Here is a 12,389-nt window from a genome sequence, read left to right on the forward strand (position 1 = left end):
TCATTTCTGGTGTTTGTGAATTCTATAGAATTCTTTATCTCTGGGATTTCTGTTAGGCATCCTTTTGTGGAGTCTGTGTCTTTGGTAAATTTGTCATTCATATTTTGTTCCATTTTTATCATTTCTTCCAGTGATTTGTTTCTCCCATTTCCGCATTGGTCAGTTTGTACGTTAGTTCCACTGTCTTTGTGTTACATCCTCTGTGATCTCACCTTGTTTCTTTACTTCCTCTTTAATCATTTTGTACAGGTCAGCTTTCTGGTGTTTGCTTTTGTTTCCACTGGTGCTCCTTGGAACTACTTTGGGAGATTTAGGAGTCTTTGGGGACGTTTTATTGTCTTGCTTTTTCATATTTCTATTTGTTTATTTTGTTGCTGAGGGTTGAGGTCAAATAGAGTGAAGAGAGTTTGTTGTTGATTTGAGGATATCTTTAGTTAGGTTCTGTGTTCCAATGATGTATTCTTGGCTTTATTTGTTCAGAGATACTGTTTATCCCTTCAATGTATTCAATTTAATTGGGATGGACCTTGTCACTTTTTATGAGGAGAAAATTTCTGCTGGTTATCACACTGTTAATCGAACCAAGCATACATCAGTCATAAACATTACAACTTGTTTTGGTAATTTTGTCCTTTTGTCAGTACCCCTTATGGATGATATTATACTGCTATCTGTGGTTCATGTCAGATTGGGGAGTAGGGTGGAAAGGAAAAAGGAAGGGGTAAGTCAGTGGGAAGGGAGGAAGGTAAGAGAAACATCAATTGGTAAAAATAAAGTAGACAGAAAGTTGTAGTCTGTTGGAATTATTTTATAGCTGATGTAAAGGGCTGGTGTTGAGGGCATTTGAGAGAGTATTTGTGTAGGCTGGATGATGTATGGAGATGGGTGAAAGTGTATTTAGAGATCGAGGGAGCCTATGAGATTTTAAGTACTTGTTACTATGTTTCTAGGCAATTTTGTTAGGATCCTCTTAAGTCCTTTTGCTAAGGATTTCCCTGACTTGTCCTTAAATGGTACTGTTTAGTTTGTAGCATTGATTAGATCTTATTCTCTAATGTACTTTTACAAGCAACAGTTATATTTATGCCATTAGATAGATGGAAAGAGGAAGAAGGAGGCAAGGAGGCGAGATAAGGAAGTGAGAACAAAGAATAAGGAGGGGAGAGAGTCAAAAAATAGAAGGGGGGCCAGGGATGTAGCTCAGTGGCACAGCACCTGCCTGGTAAGTGTGAGGCCCTGAGTTCAATTCCTGGTACCGTCACCACCCCCAGAAAAAGATAGGAGGGAAGAAACTCTAAAAGAGTGAGCAGGTTAAAGGGAAAACCTTGAAACTTACTAAAGTATAACCATCCAGCACTAATAAAGAATTAAGAACCAAAAGAAAAAAAAAATGAGGATTCCGAGGGCCCAGTGAGAGAGCAGTGGATCCGTACCTGCCGGGCCCCACAGGTGTGAGCGGTCAGTAAGCACAAGTGGTTGGGTGGGGTGAAAGGCCAGGCGCTCCCCGTGTGATGCTCGTGCTATCTCCCAGATTCTGGAGAACACCCTGGAGAGTCATGTGGACCATTCCTCCCTGAAGCTGGCCTTCGAGCGGGCAGAGGAGCTTTGCTCTCAAGTGAACGACGGAGTTCAGGAAAAGGAGAATTCAGACCGACTGGAGTGGATGCAGGCACACATGCAGTGTGAGGGCCTCGCAGAGCAGCTTATTTTCAACTCTCTCACCAACTGCCTGGGGCCCCGAAAGCTTCTGCACAGTGGGAAATTATACAAGACCAAGAACAACAAGGAGCTGCACAGATTTCTCTTCAATGACTTCCTGCTTCTCACCTACATGGTTAACCAGTTTGCTGTTTCCTCTGGCTCAGAGAAATTTTTCAGCTCCAAGTCCAACACTCAGTTCAAAATGTATAAAACGCCCATCTTCCTGAACGAGGTCCTGGTGAAGCTGCCCACAGACCCTTCCAGCGACGAGCCCGTCTTCCACATTTCCCACATCAACCGGGTCTACATCCTGAGGACAGACAACATAAACGAGAGGATGGCCTGGGTCCAGAAGATCAAAGTGGCCTCGGAGCAGTACATTGACACCGAGAAGAGGAAACGCGAGAAGGCCAACGAAGCCCCTCTCAGAAGACTTCAGGCATTGGGCGTCTGATGGTGCATGTCATTGAGGCGAAAGAGTTAAAAGCCTGCAAACCAAATGGAAAGAGCAATCCATACTGTGAAGTCAGCATGGGCTCCCAGAGCTACACTACCAGAACCCTCCACGACACTCTAAACCCCAAATGGAACTTTAGCTGCCAGTTCTTTGTCAAGGATCTGTACCAAGATGTGCTGTGTCTCACTATGTTTGACAGAGACCAGTTTTCTCCAGACGATTTCCTGGGTCGTACTGAAGTTCCACTGGCAAAAATTCGAACAGAACAAGAAAGCAAAGGCCCTACCACCCGCTGACTCCTGTTGCATGAGGTCTCCTCCGGGGAGGTCTGGGTCCGATTTGACCTGCAGCTTTTTGAACAAAAAACTCTCCCACAGGGGACTCGAGGACAGCACCAGAGGATCTGCTCCAGGGCGGGGGCTGGAGAGTAGTAGACTGCTCTCCTGGGGCTGAGAGCATCACGCGGCTTCATCCATCACAAAGCCACGCACGCTGGGCCTGTATTTTATTGCACACTAAACTGCTAGCAATCTATGCAAACATGATCTTTCCTATAAACCCCAGCGCAGTGCCTTGTACTAGTGTTAACAGTCCCGTTGTGTTCTGATGCCAGGTTTCCATTTTCAGGGCTATAAAAGTATTATGTGGAAATGAGGCATCAGACCACCAGACCTTACTGCTTGGCAAATGTGCCCACTGTGGAGTGGTTTGGTGACGCTGGAACCATTTCTCACTGTGTGACCTCTATGGGTCACAGCACTCAGGAGCCAAAGGGCTGGGATGAAATGCTGCGGCCTGTTGCTCTCGCAGCCTGATGGTGGAATAGTGTCTGCTTGTGCACTGAAAACAACCAGAAACTTGATCATTTTATTCTTGACTAGAGTTTCTGCTAAGACAATATAGTTTTAAATATAAGGGGGAAAGCTTGATATACTTTAAATACTGTGAACTCTAATAATGTGGAAAATATTTTTCAACTTTAATTTTCTAAACTATAAATTATTTATGTAAATTCCTTGTTTTGCATATTTCATAGGACATGCATCATTAAGCTTTATTATTGCCAATATGTACAGAAAGAGAATAAAAACAAAAATTTATGAATGTAAAAAAAAAAAGAAAACAAAGAACAGAAAAAATAACAATAACAATAATCAGGATGACCCAAATCTAACAAAGTAGCAAGGATTCAATAACTCCAATAACCAAAATAATAACAGGAATAAGAATAAAAACCTTTGGGCCAAGGGTGTAGCTCAGTGGTACTGCACCTGCCTGGCAAGCACAAGGTCCTGAAAAAATAAAAATGAAAACCTTCACACAGTTGTAACAGCATTAACAGAGAGCTTCACACAGCTCCTTCTATGCAGATATATCTTTTTAAGTAGCCAAGCAGTTTCCTCCTGTGGGCCAGACAATTGCCTATCTGAAGTCTTGAGCTCTATTGCTCCCTCCAAACACATATTCTGGTTTCAAGCTCCAGGCATGACTCCCTGAAGGCCTCCATAGATCGACTGCCTTAATTGATAGGGTGGGGTAAACATGGAGGATATCTCTGTGTCTTCCCTCTGCAGGTTTCCCCTACCTATTATATGGCCAAGCAGCTGCCAGTCTAGGTGGTGTTTACCATCTGTCAAGCAGTTGTCTGTTTCAGCCTTGCCAGAAGAAACAGTAAAAAGGTGCTTACTCTCTTCTGGCTGCTTTGAGAGTCACTGTCTGATTTTGCTCTGTGTATTTTTTTTTTTTTTGGTACTGGGAATCAAACTCAGGACCTTGCGCTTACAAGGCAGGCGCTGGAACCACTGAGCTAAATCCCCGGCCTCTACTCTTGTGTATTTTTTGTGGAATGAGTTTTCCCTTCCTTCTGCAGTTCTCAGTTAGGAGTTTCTGGGATCTGCCCTGTGGGAGCCAGCCGACAGTCACAATAGTTGTGGGTAGGGTGCTGAATGTTCCTCCTACAGGACTCATGTTGTATGTGGGAGGAATAGCTGACTTGTCTGTGTTGGGGAAACCTTCTCTCCCCTCAGGCTTCAACTGCCCACTGGCCCTTGAGATGTTTAGTCTTCCAGGCTGCCACTGCAGGGTGGGCTCCCTCTTTCAGTCTGATCCTCTCCCCAAATGGTGTGTATGCTGCGCAAGGGGTCAGGAGTGGCATGCCATGATCCAAGAGTGGTCTGGTTTTCCCTCACATACCCTCTAAACACTGGATTTTAGTCCAGCTAGATTTTCTTTTCATTTATCCTCTTGTATCCGACTTTTTCTTTTGCCTCTGCCTCAGGGAACTGCTTTTTTTCAGTACTGATTTGGAGACACTCAACTTTGCTGTCACCCCCCCAAGTCGGCCATCTTCTTCAGGACCTGAATCATTCTCGAAGGATCTTTTTTGTGAGATTTATAAAACTAGTGTAATTTTTCTAAAGTTTGTGAATAAATATAATTATTGAAGCATTTTTTGGTATCTACTTAATACTATTTTATGAAATTAAATGCATTTGTCTTAGCTTCTGCCCTGCAGTGTTTTAAAGTGGCCGGTAATAATCTATATTGGGGTCAATAAAATATAGCCAGTGGCCAAGTACAGCCATCTATTTTTGTAAATATAGTTTTATTGAAAAACTTCATGTACATTTCTTCATGTATCATCATGGCTGTTTTCATAGTACAGTAACAGAGTTGAGTAGTGATAGCAGAGTAGTGCCCTTGGAAGTCTAAAACATTTATTATCTAACTTTTACAGAAAAAATTTGCTGACCCTTGATCTGTATATCATATGAAGGACAAGTAACTGTTTAAAATAATGTATGTAAACAGCACGTTTTTCCCATAAACTATAACTTGTTTTATGTGGTGGAAACCTTGTGTCAGCATGATGTACTAGTACGTTGATAGAAGGGAAGAAAGTTGATGGGCCAAAAGCTAAGAGTGTTGTCTAGCATTGATTTTAAATAACTCTAAACTTGAGAAATATCAACTTTGTTAGAAATGTCTTTAATTTCATACACCTTAAACAATAACGTCTTAAATTTGCTTTTTTTGAACAATATTTATTCTATATAATCTCACTGCATTGTAATCATTATTTAAAATTATTGTAGAGAACAGGAAATGATGACCAATTGGTGTTTTGATCAGACTAGTTTTGTGGGTTAATTTCAGTTTAACTACTCTTACTGGCCTTCTTGAAAATTGGATTGGCTGACAAGCATTGCTGTTGTCACCTAATCACTTTCCAACAATCTATGATATTTAGACCTATGTTTTATATTTGGATAAAAATCTATTTGCTCACTCCATTATTTACACTTTTATAAACTATCCATTTATGATGGGTCCTAATGCTTCCCAGAGAAGATAAATGTCATAAATTTTAAAGTTGAAAAAAGTTCTCAATGTAAATTTTATATCTTTCTTTTTATGATTTTCTCAATCAATTTAACACTATGAATAAATCTAAAATAATTCTCCCATGGGAAATGTTCCTCTGCAATAGTGAATGTTGTGTTTTAGCTGTACAGTGATAGATTCTCATGTTAGTAGCTTAGTGCTTTAATTCTCATTCAAAATGACAGCAAGATGTCTTTTTTCTTGTTTTTATTTTTCCTTAAAGTTAAATGTTAGGTGATTAGTTGATTAGTGAAATAATAATTGTAACCTGGTGAACAATAACCAATAAAGCGTTCTACAATATAATTTTATCTGGTTAATTTCAGTTAGATTCAGTAAGACTCTAGTATTAATTCTTATAAATATGAATTTTCCTTTTCTGATAAATATTTGTCCATTTGGAAAACATCAAACTATGATTTAACATTAGTTGAGTTTAAATATGCAGCACATAAAAATATTTATAATTTAAGGGAGTCACATTGTTTTCATTACTTCTTTTGTAACGTTTGCTTTATGTTCAGGTAACGGCTTCACATCTTCTACTTGGTAATGTTTCTCCACTGTTGTGTATCTTTTATCTAAAACAGTTAAGCTATATATAAGCCTTTATGCTTTTATTTTCTGAGAATTTTTTCCCAAGGAACCTCATCCCAATAGTGAACAATTTGAGAATATTGTCATGGTGTGATTTCCAGTTACAAAGTTTAGAAAAACTATTTTTAACTCTTAGATGAAATGTACAGTCTTTGTCCAGCCACCTGCGTCTGGATTTTTAGATTTGCTAAATAAATGTGTATTTGCCCTTTTTTCCTCCTATAACTTCCATACTTGTGAAATTGTGTGGTCAGTTTTTTCATTATAACTTTGAATACTAGAGCTTTCAGAGTGGGAAATCATCAGAATCTGCCTCAGGGGTCAGTGTCACTCTCACTGACCTCCACTGTGTTGTCACCTGAGACATCCTCTCAGGGATTAACCCTTTGTTAGCGTTATAATGTCTTTACTTATGAGTTGCCTTTTTAATTCTTAGGAATAAAAGAAACAAAAGAGAACAGAACATCCCCGGCACAAAAAAAAGAAAAGAAAAACAAAAAAAGAAAAGAGAACAGAACACTGAACTGCTGAGTTGAAAAGCATTGTGGCTTTGCCCCACAAACCATTAGTGTTAATTTGAATCCTAGTATTTAGTATTCTACAGTACAAAAATGGTTATTTGACTTATAAGATATTTCTAAAATTATCATGTTTTAAGTTAAGTAAATTAAGGAAATTGACCCAAGATATTTTTATAAGTAAACTTACTTCATATATATTTGAGAAAATCTATTTCTAAATAAAAAATTGTCTGTAGTAACAGACATTGTTTCATTTCTAATGGTGTTTTTGTTTTGTGTTCCTAAAATTAATAAATATGTAGAGTAAAAATTATTGAGATGCAGATTTAAAATGCAGTTTATCCATCATCATTCTAGAATGTAGACCTTGTATAGTCAGGGCCTATTTATAGAAAAATAATTTAGGGTTAATGATTTTAAAAATATTTTCTGTAGTTGTCTTATATAAAATGAAAACAGATTTTATATAAATTATATATTTGTATTTAACTAAAATCAGTGGACTATGGGCTTACAAGTAAAATATATACTGTTTAGTACTTGAATTCTTTTCTCTAAATGAGTAGTTATTTTTGGTCAAATTATAAGAAATCAATTCTTTGATAACAAAAATTGTTTAAGGAGAATGTGTCTTAAATATGAATTAGTTGCTTCTTTGAATCACGAGATAAATTAGTTTAATTACACGTGGCAATTTTCTTGAGTAGTGATGTAATTTGAAATAAAATTCTCTTTTTTTCCTCCCTGAAAACTCAAGCCAATTAATAGAACTTTTAAGCTCTTTGTCACAGGCCACCATGGAGGTCTGCAGAGAAGAACTTTAATCCAATAAACATTTCATTTAGATCATGAAAAGAAAGCATGAGGAGACGCTCCTGTAAGAGAGTGTGTTACTATGATTCCACCCATGAAGAGATGTGAGGAATTTGCTAAATTAACCAAGAGGTCCTCATATTTAACGAATAAATGTGTCAAAACTAACAGAATCATTATTTAATTTGCTTGAACTCTATATTGAGGAAACTCTTAAAAGCCACAACAGTTTTCTTCAAAGCCTCCACTGTTGGGCTGGATGGACAGGGCAAAGGGAGGTTGTGAGAAATCCAGATAGCAAATAACACTGGCCGAAGCTGGTCAGAAAAGGGAATAGATAATTAGGCGTAATTAGTGTGTATGAATCGTTGTCTCTCTGCCCTTAGCTTGAATAAATTTTGAAGGAAAAATCCCTACTGGTGCAAGTCCTTTGATGTAGGAAGAGTCATTGTGGCTTGGCAGCATAAAGGCAGTGTTTTATACTTTTTACATAATGGTTGTGATACAGAAAGAGTGAATGGACCCTGCACCCCCTGTCTGCTTTACACCAAGGACTTTTGGATTCTCTTGAAACAAAATGCATCACAAGTTTGCAGTTGTTTGTAATGAGGTAGCAGACCTCATCAGAGCTCAGAGGAAGCCATCTTTAGCTTTTGTTTAAATCTTAATCACAGGTTTTTTTTTTCTTTCTGGGAAATCTATTTTCTTAAATCAACACTTCTTTTCCCTTCTTTGCTTGCACCTTAAATAAGAGAAAAGAATAATACACAAGAATGCTAAATAGAAAAATTAAACAAAAATTATCACATAAAAGAAAAACCTCATTTCTGTGTTTTAAATCCCATATGAAAAAGATCCTTGCTGTACTTTTTGCCTTCAAGTCAGTAGCATTCTAGTAAGGTTGTTTTATAATAAAAGGTGTAAGAAAATGTGCAAGGAATAATTTTAGAATAATTTTGGGAAGAAATTATTTTCAAATGAAATTACATAAAGTAAATTGGTAAATGTGTTACTGTTTTTGAGTATTTAAGTTTTTAAATGGAAATCAGTTTGGTTCAAATACTACTTAGTACATTTACTATAAACTTTATTTATTTGAAAAACATAATTTAAATATAAGTTTGAGAAACTAGCTCTGGATCCAAAGAGCCCATTTATCCTATATCTGGGAAGATAAGAAGTTATTCTTGAGAAAGTATTGTGTTTACTTTGAAATTTTCTGAGAAAACTGAACAATTAAGTCCTCTAAGATACAGTATCAATTTATTCTGCTAGTTGAATTATATTTACTTTGATGATCAAAAATATTTTTAATTACTCCTCAGCGAAAAGAGAAATTAATTATTTTAAAACTTTAAATCCGATATTTTGCATGAGTTGGAGGCAGAACTGAACAATTTACACATTTTCCTAAGTATCAGAATAGTATCTCTAAGTAAGTTTTATATTTCTGGAAAATTTTTAATCTCTTCCATCAGCTATTTTGGAATTAGGTGAAAAAAAGCTACCGTTCAGATACTTAAGTGCTTTAATTTTTTCTAATTAATATTCTTCCTTTAACATATTTTAATTATAAGACTGTCTGCAGTAGTCATTAGGAATCCATTCCTTAATGTGTAATCTATGAATCTACTTTTATAAGTGTTGTTACTTGCTTTAGTGTAGTTTTATTATGACGTTTTGATTCTGGAGAGACTTCTTTCAATCCACAATGCTCTGAGATGCTTTTGGCTACTTAACCCATTTTGCATATTGTGCCATTTGTAGAATAAAGTAGCCTTTTATGCTTGGAGTTGATTTGAACTCTGAAAGGCAACACCTGAACATCTCACAAAACTAGATAATTATGGCTGATTGTGTTTTTCAGGTATAGGTCACAGGAAATTCATTTGGGGTAAAGTATGTACAAAGCTAAGAAATATGCAGATTTCCTGTTGTAGGATTGTGTAAAAATTATTTACAGCTAATACTTGCATAAAGGTTAGAAAGGTTGATGAAGTGATATTTAGTTTTGCTTTACTATTCACTGCATGTCAGAATGTAATTATGACTGATTCATGAAACTGTCTTAGAAATGAACCATCTTTATTAAAATGCTGATCAAGATAAGAGCTGACAGTAATAAAGAATAGAACATTTTAGTCTTATTGCTTTTGAATGATTGCTAATTACCCCAGAGGTCATGTATAGTGCTTGGCAGGATTCATTGACATTATTTCTTTTAAGTCTGCTGTTTCAACAACATCTGAGCATGAAGACACAAACTGTGTGCACACTGAACAATAGTTTGGCCAAGTTTTCAAGGCTTCAAGATACCCAAGAAATCTTTTTTGACTATGTGGACTTAGCTTTTCTCTATCAGAATTATAGTATATTAGGGGTGCTTGGTACAAAATACTTTATTCATTTACTATTGATTGTATCTATACTTTCCATTTTTAAATTGATGTTAAACAGTACATAAGGTTATTGAGACCATGTCACCTCTGAATATGCATATAAAATTAAAGATAACAAAAGTGTATATTGGCCCTTACATTAAAATCCATAGAAAGGACTTCTTAATGTATAATCAAAATATACTCTTACTAAGTAGCTAGTATTCAACTTGTTTTTGTTTTTATTAACTTGGTAATTTGTTTTTAAAGATTTGTGGAAACCTTTAGAATGTATTCCTTAGCCTATGTTGACTGGTAGGATATAAATGTTATAAAAGTAAAGTTGATTAACTAAATAAACTGTTACAATGTCTAAAATAATCTTTAGAATTCTCAAAACCTGAAAGTAGAAGGATGTGGAAAATTATGTATATATGCATGTATATTCAAATCATACCATCACATCACACATATTTATGTGGTTTCCATAATATGGCAGAAAAATCAGTAGGTTAAGAAGGCATGTTTCTGAGCTTTTGGCTCTGTCATTGACTGGGCAAGTCTCTTAAATCTACTTGAGCTTACATTTTTTTAAATCTTGAAATTATGGGATTGGACTACAAGATTGCTGTGGTTCCTATGATGCTATGAATTTTTAAGTATCAGAACTTGTAAACTATTTCTTTTGAACTATGATAGATTTCTCCCCTAAACAGTGTTTTAAAATGTGCTAAATATGCTGTTAATGTCTTAGGTGAGCTAGTCTACAGAAGCATAATTGGCTCTTAGAACTCAAATATCACACCCTTGTAAAATATGAAAGCTATATTTTGATTTTAATATATATTTTATTAATCACTGTGGATACAAAGATGAGTATTATTGGGATAATTGGAATGTTCTACTACTGAAAGTAAATATAGCAAAATATCATCTATTATATTGGAAAATATTATAATATTAATGCAAAAATGTTATATATAAAGTAGGAGTGACACAGATATTAAAATGCTAGCAACAATGTAAAATGGCAATATATTAAATAAAAACCACAAATTTAAATGTTTTCTACCTTTTGTAATGCTGGCAATTGTGGACGATGAATGAAGGAATGAAATGGAAATTTACATGAAATCTGAGTGGACTCTTCTGTATGTTTACAAATTTCAGCGAATGATTAAGCTGGAGTTTTGGTGTGCTTTTTTCTGTCTTCTTTATATGGATGTATCAATGCCATAACTCTTGGTTTAATATTCATGTTCATAATTTTGTGTTTGCTTCAACTTGAATGAAGTAGGGATTTTCCTGAGAAAGGGAGGGCAGAAGAAGAATGCTACAAGTAGTTTTTAATGTATACAGGAGACATTAACTGACATGGAACTAAGTAAGTTTTGAATAGTGACAGCTGAGAAATATAAAGCAACACATAAATATAATCACTTACTGAGGGAGGCAGTGGAAGTGGACAGTATATTAGGTTGTAACTGGAGGTAAAGTAAGCCCATTTATCTTCTGAAATGTCACCATTTTATATGGAAAAACAATGCAAATAGTTATTCATGTTTAATATTTCATAATTTGGTGAGTGCCTGTAAATAAGAATGGTCAAACTTTTAATTATCTGGTATAACATTAATAGACCAATCAGAACAAACGCTGGGCTACGATCAACCACACTATACTGGTATATGCTAATGAGAGCCACTTTTGCCTGTAAATAAAAGTGTCTGGGCACATATGTTCACAGAGTTTCAGAGTTTGAAGGAACCTCATATCCCACTATCTTATTATACACTGGAGGCAATTTATGCTCATGCCTGAGATCATCTGATCTAAGATTGCATAGCTAGTGGCAGAAGCAGGTCTACAGTGCAGATTACCTGCTCTTCACTGAGAATTCTCTCCATCAAACTATGATGCACAGTGTGTGTGTGTGTGTGTGTGTGTGTGTGTTTGTACACAGACACATACATTGTATTTGCTTCATTGTCTTTGGGTAGAATTCATATATTCTCAATTGCTTTTATCAGAAACTACTTAATCTTTGTTTTATAAAAGTATAATCTACTTTTGAGTAAATACAATGAAAAACGAGTAGAACCAGAGTTTAGTCTATTTAAAAATGCTATGTTAGATACCATAAAACTCTTAATAATCAAGTACCTAAAAATGGACAGAGATCATTTTTAAAGCTGAATATTTTATTGGAATTTAGTTTTTCTTCATTATTACATGTAATTATAGTGTAAATTAATCATGCATATGGGCTTTGTGTATTTATAGGAATATATTATTGCTTACCTTTGTTATTTTTACAGAAGAAAAAAAATTTTTGACACATTAGATTTTACAAAGGAACACGTACAGTGGTAAATTTCTATTAGACTGGAGATGTATTTCACAGTTTCTTTTTGTGGGAGAAAATGAAAGTTTACTGGAGCTGCAGGTGTGTGTTTGGTAGGATGATTATTTAAAAAACTTCTAAAAAGGTAAATGTATTAACTTCTTTCCAACCTGTCATATATCACTTTTATATTT

The 12,389-nt window shown here is 35.6% G+C and overlaps 1 protein-coding gene across 29 annotated transcripts in view; it reads left to right on the forward strand.

The window, feature by feature from the left end:
- Positions 1-12,389, forward strand: part of Afg1l (AFG1 like ATPase) — a 246,510-nt gene that overhangs the window by 139,328 nt on the left and 94,793 nt on the right. The window contains exon 8 of one of the 29 annotated variants that reach the window (XM_013076075.3): positions 1,532-4,181. The exons of 27 other annotated variants lie outside the window; for them this stretch is intronic. In XM_013076075.3, coding sequence (XP_012931529.1) covers positions 1,532-2,155 — 624 coding nt within the window. In that variant the 3' untranslated portion in view covers positions 2,156-4,181. Of the gene's footprint in view, positions 1-1,531; positions 4,182-4,436; positions 5,849-12,389 lie in introns of those variants that run through there. One more of the 29 variants, XM_087208643.1, reaches the window with a different exon arrangement.

Source organism: Heterocephalus glaber, unplaced genomic scaffold (genome assembly GCF_053883595.1).
Source record: "Heterocephalus glaber isolate CG9 unplaced genomic scaffold, H.glaber_assembly_v1.0 deba00000942, whole genome shotgun sequence".
Taxonomy (NCBI): domain Eukaryota; kingdom Metazoa; phylum Chordata; class Mammalia; order Rodentia; family Bathyergidae; genus Heterocephalus; species Heterocephalus glaber.